Source organism: Lacerta agilis, chromosome 12 (genome assembly GCF_009819535.1).
Source record: "Lacerta agilis isolate rLacAgi1 chromosome 12, rLacAgi1.pri, whole genome shotgun sequence".
NCBI classification, from domain to species: domain Eukaryota; kingdom Metazoa; phylum Chordata; class Lepidosauria; order Squamata; family Lacertidae; genus Lacerta; species Lacerta agilis.
The window spans coordinates 11293778-11306522 of NC_046323.1; the positions used below are offsets into that span (position 1 = coordinate 11293778).

Genomic DNA, 12745 nt, shown 5'->3' on the forward strand with positions numbered 1-12745 from the left:
TGGAAGTCGAACGGACTTCCGGAACGGATTCCGTTCGACTTCCAAGGTACGACTGTATTAGGCTGGGCCTGGATCTGGTATATTCATTCTGATTGATCTGGGTTATTGCACACTGACAGGCTGGAGTTCCTAATCAGCTGAGAGTCAACTGTCAGGGAAAGGAAGTTAGATTTTTGCGGAGAAGTGAGTGCATGAGAGAGGTTTGAGGGGAAAGGACAGAGAAAAAGGCTAATGAGAATAGCTAAAGTCTGGATACAAATGTCAGCATGTTATTAATACCTGTCTGATGAAGATCAGGAGAAAGGAGTCAGCGGCGGAGGTGATCTGAAAAGCTGCCCTGTGCAAAGGTCTTGCCAGAGGAAGGTTACACAAATGGGTTTTTTGCCTGGCGTGCTCTGGTCCATGGGGTCACGAAGAGTCGGACACGACTGAACGACTGAACAACAACAACAATTGTCCAAGCAGCCAGAACTACAACCACAGGAGCTTTGGGGTACAGAGGCAGACTGTCCCCCAAGAGAAGCTGGATTGAGTTGTCAGAGTATTTGACTGGGGTGGAAGTTCAGGGAATTCGGCCTGAGATAAAAGCCACTTAGAGGCTGGTGTCAGCAACAGGACCTTGAAAGTCTTCAGAATCTGTAATCGAGCACCTTTAAGACCCCAATGCAAATACCAGTATTCCCTTATGTACATAATACCTTTTAATAAACCAACAAGCTTAAAGTTCAACCTATCTCTTGTGTTGGCATCCATCTCCTGCCTAAACTTTTTATATCAGCTACCAGGCTTTGAAACTGGTGGCAGCGTAATATTAAAGAACAGATATATAAATGCAGGTTTTGGTAAGTGAGAAAGAGGGAACTGGTATCCCTGACACAAGCCAATAAGGTGAGCATAATAAATGGAGAACAAAGTGCTGTTTATTAAGCTGAACTGCTTATTAAGCTGCAAAAAGTGGGATAAATGTTCAAGTAAATGTGCTCAGGATTGACTTGTTATAAATCCAACAATAAAAGCTTGTTTTGTACTACAATATACATGTGTAGTCATTAAATTTTGCTTCCTCATGTTTTGGAGTTCTGAAAAGTATAGATTTTGCCTGTAGTTTAATGGGATGATGGCAACTAAACTGGATAATAGGAGTTTACTCCTTTATGCAATGGAAGCTCGTATCAATATACGGTATACATAAAATCTGCCTCCTACTCCTATGGGGAAAATAATGAAGCGCAGTTGCTGTGACCCCCCCCCCCCACCTCCATATTTCCCATTCACTATTCCAGCATAAAATTGCTGTATATTAAGGTGCTATATAATGTAGATTAAATCCTTTCTCTCCCAATAATGGTTTTTGCCATCCTTTTATTTCCCCAACATGTATTTTCTGGAGTCACCTGTCACAGAGCTAGAAACTTAACAAAGACTGCATGGGGTGGTGGAAGTAAAAACGCAGGTCCCCAAACATACCCTGCTTATCATAATATTCTTTTCCCAAAACATATTGTAATAAGAAAAAATCTGCCCTTATTCCCTTATGGGGTACACAAGAGCCCTTGCAAAGTCCTTTGCAGGTTCTCCATTGGTAGGAGTAAAAAACAGAGGCCAACCAGAGAAGATTGAGAAGCAAAGCAGCTAGTAAGCTTGATCTTTATTGAAGCTGTTGCAACAACCGTGTTTCTCAGGGGAAAAGACCCAGAACAATGCAGGCATGCTCTTATAAAGACATTTCAAAATCCCTCCTGGAGTCTAGCCCACCCCCAGAAACATAATCCAATCACAGAAGAGGTGTAACCCAAGACCACCATTCCCCCAGATACATCAGAGCTACATCACAAAATGGGAGGGTCAGAGGAGGTAACTTGGGAATTTTCCACACCTGTGCCATCTCACCTGGCCGGTAGGGCTAATGGCTGTCCTTTGTGAGGGAAATGGCCCATCATCTGGCACTCAGGCAGAGACTTTTCACCTCCTCCCTGCAGATGAAAACACTTGGCCAGCTAGAAGTCAAAATGGAGTGAGGCCTGTCTTTCTGTGCTGTTTTCAGACATGTGGCCTTATTTGTTTGGTAAATTAATAACAATTATATATATATATATGAAAGACCTTGAAATTCTTACAACAATATAATATAGTCAGTACCTAATAGCTCTCTTCTATTTTATTTTCCTCAGGGACCAACACTCATTGTGTGGGAAATGGTTATTATTTATTAAATGTATAGCCCACACTTCTTCCCAAAGGAGCCCAGGGTGGCAAACATGCAAAGAAATTAAAATCTCTACAAACAATTGCAACGCAGATGCAGGCTGGGAAAGATCTCTACAGTGGTACCTTAGTTCTCGAACTTAAATCTGTTCTGGGAGTCCGTTTGAATCCTGAAACTACTCAAAAAACAAGGCGTGGCTTCCGATTGGCTGCAGGAGCTTCCTGCACTCAAGCGGAAGCCGCGTCAGTCGTTTGGCTTCTGAAAAACGTTCACAAACCGGAACACTTACTTCTGGGTTTGTGGCTTTCGGGAGCTGATATGTTTGGGAGCCAAGCCGTTTGAGTACCAAGGTAGCGCTGTACTTAAAAATCCTTTTGGAAAAGGAAGGTCTTCAGTAGGTGCCAAAGAACAACAGAAACAGCGCCTGTCTAATATTTAAGGGGAGGGAATTCTGAAGTGCAGGTGAAACAACCTTAAGGCCTGGATCATATAATGGGCAGAACAGTCCTCCTGATAAGATGGTATCTTCAGAAGGCCCTCACCTGCAGTGATTGGTTGGGTGTATAAGGGGTGAGACAATCTTTCCGGTATCCTTGTCCCGACTGTTGTGCCTTCGGCACATTATTAAGTTGTATATTTCAGTATTGCTATTTCACGTTTATTGATGCAGCTCCACCTACTGGCCAGAAAGAATGTTGCAACGGATGGCAGTTGCTGGCAGTTGCTGGCAGAGGGGAGGGAGATTCCATTTGGTGAGAGAGCCTGAGGGGTTTCTGTTACATGTTTTCCACCGATGGTATCGCATCGTTGTTTTACCCGATCTTTGTCTTTTAAATAAAGTTAGATTACTGAAACAGTCTCTTTATAAAGGACAGAGGGGTTTCCACCTGCCTGTCAAGCTACATGTGTCATCAGACAGTGTAGTGGGGGCAGAACGCCGACTCCCAATCTGTATAGCAGGCATAGGCAAACTCGGCCCTCCAGATGTTTTGGGACTCCAACTCCCATGGTCCCTAGCTAACAGGACCAGTGAGGGATGATGGGAACTGTAGTCCCAAAACATATTGAGGGCCGAGTTTGCCTATGCCTGCTGTACAGGGCTTTCTACAGATCGGTACAGAGCTTTCTACACTCTCCAGATGGGTAACTGGATAACCCAACATGTTAATTTTCACTTCAGAACAGCAGAACTGTTTTACTAAACCAAGACAGCTTTGAAAAACATACTATGAGGCCAGTGGCCCATCTGGTCCAGCATGCCGGTCTTACCATGGCTAAGCAGATGCTTATGGGAAGACCATAAGCAGGAGATGAGTTCGATAGCACTCACTCCTGCAACTGGTATTCAGAAGTATTACTGCCTCCAGCTGCGGAGACAGATCAGTAAAGAAGCAGCTAGTTGCCCTTTTCAAATACTTTTGCCAATTACTCCATCCCGATTATGCCTCGCAAACACTATAACTGAAGACTTTTGTTGAAGACTCTCTGGTTCAATTCTGACTGACCTTAGAACCACAGACCTGTTTTTTTGCTGCCGTCCTGCCATCTTCCACTGGCTCTCCTACCAGATACCAGAGCCTCCCATTCTTCCAGCTTCCTTGGTCTAGCCCCAGCCGATCGCACTGTCCAAACAAACATTCTAAACCTGCAACCACCAACTGGAATATGGATCCTTCTTTTGCATATGGAGATTCCTAGAGAGAAGACTCCCCCTCCCACATCAAATACATCACAATACAGATGGCAGAATATGTTAAAACCAGTGGTTCTCAAAGGGTTTGTCAGGAGATATTCCTGCATTGCAGGTGGTTGGACTACATGATCCTTGTGTTCCCTTCCAACTCTACAATTCTATGATTCCATGATTTAACATTTCAGCATAGTGTGGTATAGTATAGTATAGTATAAAAATATTTTTTTTATTTGCAGAATATGGATAGGTATATTTTCAAAATGAGAGCAAGCTCATCGAGTGATACCAAGGACAATCCTATTTGTGTTTTCCAATGTTATTTCTTATAAATAAATAAAAATGGTGTGGGGTGAGTGAATTTTAATTGTGAAAGTGTGGCCCAGAAGAAAAAAGTTTGAGAACCACTGCGTTAAACAATGCCCATTAAAGCACTGTTTGAACAAACAAGGCTTCGTCACACAACCTCACAAAGAGCTTCTTGGACTGACTTCTCTCCATCGATGCTTAGCAATCTTATGTGTTCAAAACCCTTAAAACCGGCAAGTGCGCAACTTCTGATCCACCCATCCATCCTCTTTTTTTAAATCCATTTTGGTCACTTTATTACCGGTAAATCAGGTATTAAACAGCTTTAACAGCACTTCGAATGGTGAAAACACAGATAGCGTATTGCCATACTTGAATGCTTCTCCTTAGAAACATGTTTCCAGTCCTTAATATATATTTTACAAAACAGCCTTGTAAGTGACATCTTTTCTACAGTACTCTTATGATATTTAATACACAACTGAAAAACTGACTTAAAAACAAAAACAAAGGCCAAGTCTTAACAGCTGTATGATTTCAGCAGCCAAAGCTGGTCAAGGGACTGAAACATTACTATGCAACTGGGACAAAAAACATTCCTCTTGGCTGGAAGCTGGGCTGCCCACAATGAACCAAAACAAGCTCCCAAACCAGGCCGTACTTCGGTAATATGCTCCCCCCATTTGTTATTTTCACAATAATCCCTTTTGGTACAACATTTGACACCTGGGAACACACAAAAAGGCAAAACAAAACAAATGCATTTGTCATTCACTGATGAACCCTCCTACTAAATGTAAAGCATAAGACCACTATTGAGAAAATATTTTTCCCAATAACAGTACAGTTCCTTTTTTATAGATCTTTTCAGTAGCTACCCATATAAGTATAGGCTTTATTAATTATTATTAGCTCCCCCTCCGCTCGGCGCCCTGCACGGGGAAACCGCCAGCACAGCCCTAAAATCCTGGGCTGCTCTAAACAAAACCCAGGATCCTATGATTCTAAGAAAATATGCCCAACAAAACTGCATGATCATGTGACAATTTGCGCGCCTGTGGTCGGACCACTCCCCTTCCCAGCTGAAGCACCACGGGCTTTGTGCTCCACGCTTCCTTCCACGAATAATATAATATAATATAATATAATATAATATAATATAATATGATATAATATAATATAATAATTAATTTATACCCCGCCCATCTGGCTGGGTTCCCCCAGCTATTCTGGGCTGCTCCCAACAGAACACTAACACGGCGTGGAGCTCGGCCGCGCATTCACACGTGAACCAAACACGTGAACATCGCTCCTTGCTTAGCGATGTACTTTAAGCCTCCTGGAGGCGCCGCGAGAAGCAGCGAAGGAGTTAACAATAAGAACAATTAAAAAAAGCGGGGCGGGGAGAGGGCGCTCGCTCGCTCGCGAGAAGCGCTGAGGCGTCATTCACGCATGCGCACTTCCCCGCTCCTCGTCTTTTCCCGCCAGCCTTCGGGAGATTATGATTGTGGGTCCCTCTGAGGGGAGGAAGGAAGCAGCGACGGAGAGCTGAGGCGACGGGGTAAGCGGAAGGGGAGCGTCGCCTCGGCCTTTTTTCGTCCCTGCAGTAGGCGAACACCCCCCCCCTCCCCCCTCACACTTCTTCGCCCTCCCAGCCCAGTTTGCCTAAGTCGTGGTCGGTGCTTTCGGTTATGAGCCGCTCAAGGCAAGGAGAGGCTGAGGGGGGAGCGGAGGCCTTCCGGGGCTCCCAACTGCTATCTCAAGGAAAAGCTTTCTGAGGTGTTCGGTGGGGGGCTCCTTTCCCCGGAGCAGAGCTTGGATGGCCGCGTCTGCCATGGATGCTTTGGCTGAGATTCCCGGGTTCGGCTAGATGACCCCTTTGGGTCCCCCTGCCGCTCTACAGTGCTATGATTCGCGCACCCAGACCAAGCAGAATAGAACTTCGCTGTGCAGCAGCACAATGCCTGCCATGTCCCTTTACTTGTCATATGATATGTTGTGTGGGGCAGGGCGCCGTGGGTTCGTTCCACTGTATCCCCACAACCTGAATCGAGTCCCCTCAGCGCTGGCTGCCTGGTACACTTGAGGGCAATGCACCCTTCCTTGCAAATGGCAGTGCAGGATGCTGGACTAAGATGGGTCTTTGACCCCAATCCAGCAGGGCTCTTCCTTGGTTCCTATCCAGGGGTCAGCAAACTTTTTCAGCAGGGGGCCAGTCCACTGTCCCTCAGACCTTGTGGGGGGCGGGACTATATATTTTTTTTTTTGGGGGGGAATTAACTAATTCCTATGCCTCACAAATAACCCAGAGATGTATTTTAAATAAAAGCACACATTCTACTCATGTAAAATCACACTGATTCCCCGACCTGATTCCCTGTATCTGAAGAAGTTTGCATGCACACAAAAGCTCATACCAAGAACAAACTTAGTTGGTCTCTAAGGTGCTACTGGAAGGAATTTTTTTATTTTTTATTTTGTTTTGACTATGGCAGATCAACACGGCTACCTACCTGTAACTGATTCCTGGACAGTCCACAGGCCGGATTTAAAAGGCAATTGGACCGGCTCCGGCTTCCGGGCCTTAGTTTGTCTACCCATGTTCTTATCTGTGCTTAACTGGCGCCTAGACCAGTGGTTCCCAACCTTTTTTTGGCCATGCTCCACCTAAGCACCTCTAAAATCCTGATGCCCCCGCTCCTGTGACATATAATTCTTATTATTCAAAAAGTGAGCTCCTGTTGACATGGAGGGAAGCCTAAAAGGCCACTAACTTGGTCTAAACAAGCTTCCAAATTGCCTCCCCCCCATCAAATCCCCCCCCCCCCGGGAACCATGGGCCTCGACATAGGATTATGCCTAAGATAGACCTGGCCATTGTTTATGCTTGCCTATGGGGTTTGGAGCCAAAAGCAGCCTCCCGTTTTCCTTCCTCAATGTATGGCAGAGGAAGTGGACAGGTGCCGTCAAGCACCTTGCCTACAGCAGTCCCACCTGAAGGTAGATTGTTGGGAAGTTGAAACACCCTTGCCTTGCCTGCCACATCAGGCTACATTGGGGCGCAAGCCTGGGCAATGTGTGCACCTCCATCCTGAACTGCCCAGACAACAAACATAAATGCAGGCTGTATATTCTCATAAAGTCTTTTATGAATAACTGATAGGAATATAAACGAAGAGAACTAATCAGGAGTAGTCACCGTTAGTAAAGAGGACATTGTGATTTTTGTCAAATGGGTTGTTACTGTATTTTAAAGTAAGCAGAAAACAGGTGCTTCCTAACAGCCAAACATAGTTTGGTAAAAATTGGTCTGTACCATAGTATCCACATGCATATGTTTCCTCTAGCAACTGATTCTTCCACTAATCTGTTCTTAATAGTTTTCCTTTCTAAATAAAGTTAAATCTGCTTTCCTATTTCTTCATTAGTTAAACAATGAAAAATAGCAAGGAACCATATTTTGTGAAGTTTATAAAGTCTGCAGAAAACTCAGAATTTTTCCTTCAGGCCCTTGAGGTAAGCTTATTTAGTACATGGAGTTGGTCTGTGAATGTAATGTGTTCAATGAATAACATTTTATATGTATTTTAAATATTAAGGTTTGTGTGTTGAAAAAGTAAACAGCAATTTTATGGTTTATCTCACTGTAAACAAAGCACAAATTGTAGCCAAGTTTTGCTTTATGTCTTGTCTCTTGTAGTTTGTCTGGATAATGTAAACAACAAGCCCTGGTTCAGATGTAATTCTAAGCTAAACTATGGTTTAGTGCAGCAGCTGCAATCTTCTCTCTGAGAACCTAGATGCTTGTAGTAAGCTATGGTTTGGCTTACTGTTATTTGTGAACTGGCCCAATATTTTGAATTGAATGTGAAGATGTTCTTAGTATCACCAAGTACAGACATTTCACTGCAACCATTGTTTATATTCAAAGAAACTATGTTTGCAAATCTACAGAATACTTGCCTACTTATATTTTGCAGTCCATCAAAGAATTTCAGTCAGAAGAATCTCTCCAGATTCTTGAAAATACAGCTGCACTGAGGATACAAGAGAATGACAAATCCCTTTATATTTGTGATCAGTTCAGTGGCATTGTTTTTAATCACCTTCAAAAGGTTCGTGTTTTATTTACATAGTGACTTTGTTAATGCAGTATCTTGATAAATTCTAAAAGAATTGAAAATCTGTTCATGTAATTAACACACACACACACACACACGAGTTATCGGGTGGGGAAGGAAGTGAATGTAGATGTATCTCACCTCTGTTTTTATTTATTTCACGGAGAGCAGATTTATGTGAATATTTCTGTATGTTCCTGTGGGAATCAAGTAGACTAGTACAGTGTTCTGCAAGATGTTGTTAGACTCTAGCTCCCATCATCCTCCGCCAGCTTAGCCAGTGGCCAGGGATGATGGGTGTTGGAGTCCACCAACATCTGAGGACCCAACATTGAATATGTTCTGAAGGAGCGTCTCCACCCCCATCGTTCTGCCCGGATACTGAGGTCCACTGCCGAGAGCCTTCTGGCGGTTCCCTCACTGTGAGAAGCCAAGTTACAGGGAACCAGGCAGAGGGCCTTCTCGGTAGTGGCACCCACCCTGTGGAACACCCTCCCACCAGATGTCAAAGAGAAAAACAACTACCAGACTTTTAGAAGACATCTGAAGGCAGCCCTGTTTAGGGAAACTTTTAATGTTTTACAGACTATTGTATTTTAATATTTTGTTGGAAGCTGCCCAGAGTGGCTGGGGAAACCCTGCCAGATGGGCGGGGTATAAAAAAAATATTATTATTATTATTAAGAACACTGGACTAGCAGAACCTAATCTGGATACTGGGGCTATAAATGGGATGAAGAAATAGATGGTTTATATGTCATTATTTGCCTTCTGGAATAATCCAGTGTCGTCTGATTGAACAGTTGTCCACGTGTATTTTGTTAGTATTGCAATATATGTATTGACATAGAATCATAGATTTGTAGAGTTGGAAGTGACCTTAAGGATCATCTAGTCCAAACCCCTGCAATGCAGGAATATGCAGCTGTCTCATTTGGGGATCAAACCTGCAACCTTGGCACCAAACTTGTCTGTTTGCTTTTTTTTTTTTAGGCGTGCCATGTGTATTGGGAGTGTGGGAGAACAGTTTTTCTAAGGAAAAAGTTCCTATTTACCATCTTGTTTTGTCTTTTCTCTTGTTTCAGCTTGGTTGCAGAATTGTTGGACCACAAGTAGTTGTCTACTGTATGCAGAACCAGCGATGTGTGCCAAGGGCCGACCATCCAGTATTTAATATGACAATGGCTGATGTAACTGTATCCTGTACAAGCCTTCAAAAAGAAACTAGGGTAATTCTTTTTTATTGATGTGTTTTATAGAGTTGGGTGTTCATCTTATTGTAGGCATCTAGTCATAACTAGGAGTCAAATTGTCTTTTGAAATGTCACCCATTTCAGCTAAATAGATAGATTTGCCATAGATGCTTTGAAATCAAGATCAGAAGGGCCAAAACTCTTCATTGCAGCAAGAACATTACCTTGCTTAAAACATCATCGATAAATGTCTAATTTTGTAAACCACTAATCACATCAATTTTATACCTTAAGAAAATATATTCCATTGCCCTTCTCTTTGATTTAGGAATGCTTTAGTAATACGTAACACAGATCAGTTCTTTCCTAATTTATACATATTAATAGTATTAACTTATGGTCTGTGTGTGTGGTTTGGGAGTTGCACGGTCAGGGAAAGAACAATGCTGTCCAGGGTTGTAAAGACTGCGGAGAGAATAATTGGGTGCACTCTTCCCACCTTGGATCAAATCTACGCCTCCAGGTGCCATAAGAAAGCTGCAGAGATAGCGCAGGATAGTGCGCACCCTGGAAATGATCTCTTTCAGCTTCTGCCTTCTGGAAGAACGTACAGGGTTATAAAGACCAGGACTAGCCACCCGAGAAACAGTTTTTTGTCCAAAAGCGATTTTGGTTTTAAATGCAGTATAATGCAGTCTCTAAGGGAGTATCTGTATTTAGTTTGTGGGGCATCAGAGTTTTTAGGGGGCTAACCAGGTGTAGATTTTTCAATTTCGTTGTTCTGTGTGGGACAATGACAATAAAGATTATTGTATCGTAGTACTTGTCCCTTTCTTTTAACAGTGGGGAAAGGTTGTCAGACATTTCAAGATTATCATCAATCTTCCCTGTCTTTTTCCGCCGTCTGAAAATACCTACTTTGAGTCTGCTTTTTTATGTATTTATTGAAACATTTATGTACCACCTTTCATCTAATCTGGATTTAAGGATGTTTTACAACAAAAATGTGCATCACAGGGATGTTTTTTATGTTTTATTTTTGCTTTTCCTTGAATCATCTTAAGGCTGCCAGTATTGTCTACTAAATGCGCTGTGCACACCTATTTCAGTTGTTCTTCTGTTAGCTTTATGATACCATATTATTGTTGTTGTTTATAGTGTCTTGCTAATCCTCATTTGATCCTGCTTTGTCTTGGTTTATTTTCATTTGCTGCTGTTTTTTCTCTTTCATAGGAAGAGGTCCACAAGTATGTGCAGATGATGGGCGGCCGTGTATATAGAGATCTTAATGTGTCAGTAACACATCTTATAGCTGGAGAAGTTGGAAGCAAGAAATATTTAGTGGCCGCTAACTTAAAAAAACCCATTTTGCTTCCCTCTTGGGTAAAAGCATTGTGGGATAAATCCCAACATAGGTAAGACTACATTCGTGCAATTAGAAAAGTAATACTACTTGCAGTGTTCGAAACTTCCATTGTTCTAGGCGCATTTTGCGACAAGGAATTTCATTAGTGTTAGCAGTTTCTGAGCTCTGGGCGCCTAAGATTTCAGATTAAAACTGCAGAGTGGAAGGAAAGGAGGACCTTTTTCTGCCTCCCCATTTCCAGCTACTTTCTGAAGATTGCAGTAGAAACCCTCTTAAAAATATTAGAGGGGTGGGCAGGGGAAGGACTAGACCATGTGAAAAAATGAACATAATATTTCATTCATTTTCAGCTTTGTATTCTTTTTATAAAAAAGTGCACCTAGACGTTCTGTTGTTGCACCCATAACCTAGGTTTCAGGTTCTATTTAGCTCCTAGCTTTCATATCTCTGTTTCTAACACTGACTACTTGAAAAATTCTGAGCTATGGTACTGTATTCTCCAAGTAGTAATTTAAACTTATATGTTAGTAATCAAGTTGCAAAGTGCAAGTTTCACACCATTAACATAAAAAAGACATATTATTCTTTACCTGGATTTATAGGAGAAGGTTTAAACACCTAAGAATGATATATCCTTGGCTCTGTTGCATTAAATTCTGTACTGGCTTTACTTACTCATGCACAACTCTGTTTTTCTGCTATTGAAGAGAAATGGCAAAACATACCGGTAATTTTATTGCTCTTGTTCCCAACAGGATGTTTAGATATACAGACATCAATATGGGAGACTACCTGTGCCCTTTGTTTCTTGGTTGTACAATCTGTGTGACTGGTTTAAGCAGTGCAGACCGAAAAGAAGTCCAGCGTATCACTATCGAGAATGGTGGTCAGTATACAGGGCAACTTAAGATGAATGAATGTACCCATCTTATTGTTAAAGAACCAAAAGGTAATTTAAAAACCAAAAAAATCAAAATGTATTTGTTGAGTTCAGGAGGATTCTTGTATTTGTGTAAAATAATTTGGTTTCACATATTGAATGCAGGCAGGACTTGTACTGTCGTTTTAATTTGACATGCTGCAAAACATGTCAGGTAGCAAGCTATTTATGCTTCCATCTGTGGTGTGCTGTCTGACAAATCAATGAACAGAGTCCTCATGGCAACAAAAATGCCACGCAATCCATTGTTCACAAGCACTTCCAGCATTCCTTTCCCTCCCTTCTCCTTCCTCTGCATGGAGACTGGGAGTGAGCCTCTGGCTTTCATGCTTCCGTTTTCACTCCATATAGAGAAGAATTTTCAATATCAAGGGTTAGGGAAAATCTCACATAAACGGAAGGAAAATGCTTCTCTTTTCCCAAAGGAAGGACACTAAAAAAACCCACTGAATTACTTCATTACTTTGGAAAAATGGAAAATACTTTTTCAAGTATTCTCACAAGCAACCATTTTCTTCCCTCTACACTCGTGTGTTAGGGGTAGACACCCCTTTTGAAGTTGAGGACCACATTATCTTGGAGGGAAAACAGTTGTGGGCACATACTGCTGGTGCGTGAGCCCACAGCTGGCAGTGAGTAGGACTAAACCTGGAAAGGAGACGGAGCACAACTTCATCACTCTCTTTACCATATCTCTCATCTCCTTCATGTATTCATTTTCTCTCTCCCCACTCTGTACACAAGCATGCACCTAATTCATCATCCATTCATTTCACCATCATCATTGGCAAGTACGTAGAGGGATGCCAGAGGGCAAACAGGTAAGAATAGGGCCTTATTGCCCTTATTGCCTTATTGCCCGTGGACTGAAGACTGCCCACCTGTCTTATCACTAACAGGACTGCATTTGGCCAAATTTA

At 42.4% G+C, this 12745-nt stretch overlaps 1 protein-coding gene across 3 annotated transcripts in view; it reads left to right on the forward strand.

Moving 5' to 3' along the window:
* The first annotated feature begins 5666 nt into the window (after nt 1–5666).
* The window catches only part of TOPBP1 (DNA topoisomerase II binding protein 1), a 30057-nt gene continuing 22978 nt past the window's right edge, over nt 5667–12745 (forward strand). For all 3 annotated transcript variants that reach the window (XM_033164980.1, XM_033164982.1, XM_033164981.1), the window contains exons 1-6: nt 5667–5766; nt 7634–7721; nt 8186–8320; nt 9412–9555; nt 10753–10934; nt 11641–11834. In XM_033164980.1, the coding sequence (XP_033020871.1) occupies nt 7641–7721; nt 8186–8320; nt 9412–9555; nt 10753–10934; nt 11641–11834 (736 nt within the window). In that variant the 5' untranslated portion in view covers nt 5667–5766; nt 7634–7640. The remainder of the gene's footprint in view (nt 5767–7633; nt 7722–8185; nt 8321–9411; nt 9556–10752; nt 10935–11640; nt 11835–12745) is intronic.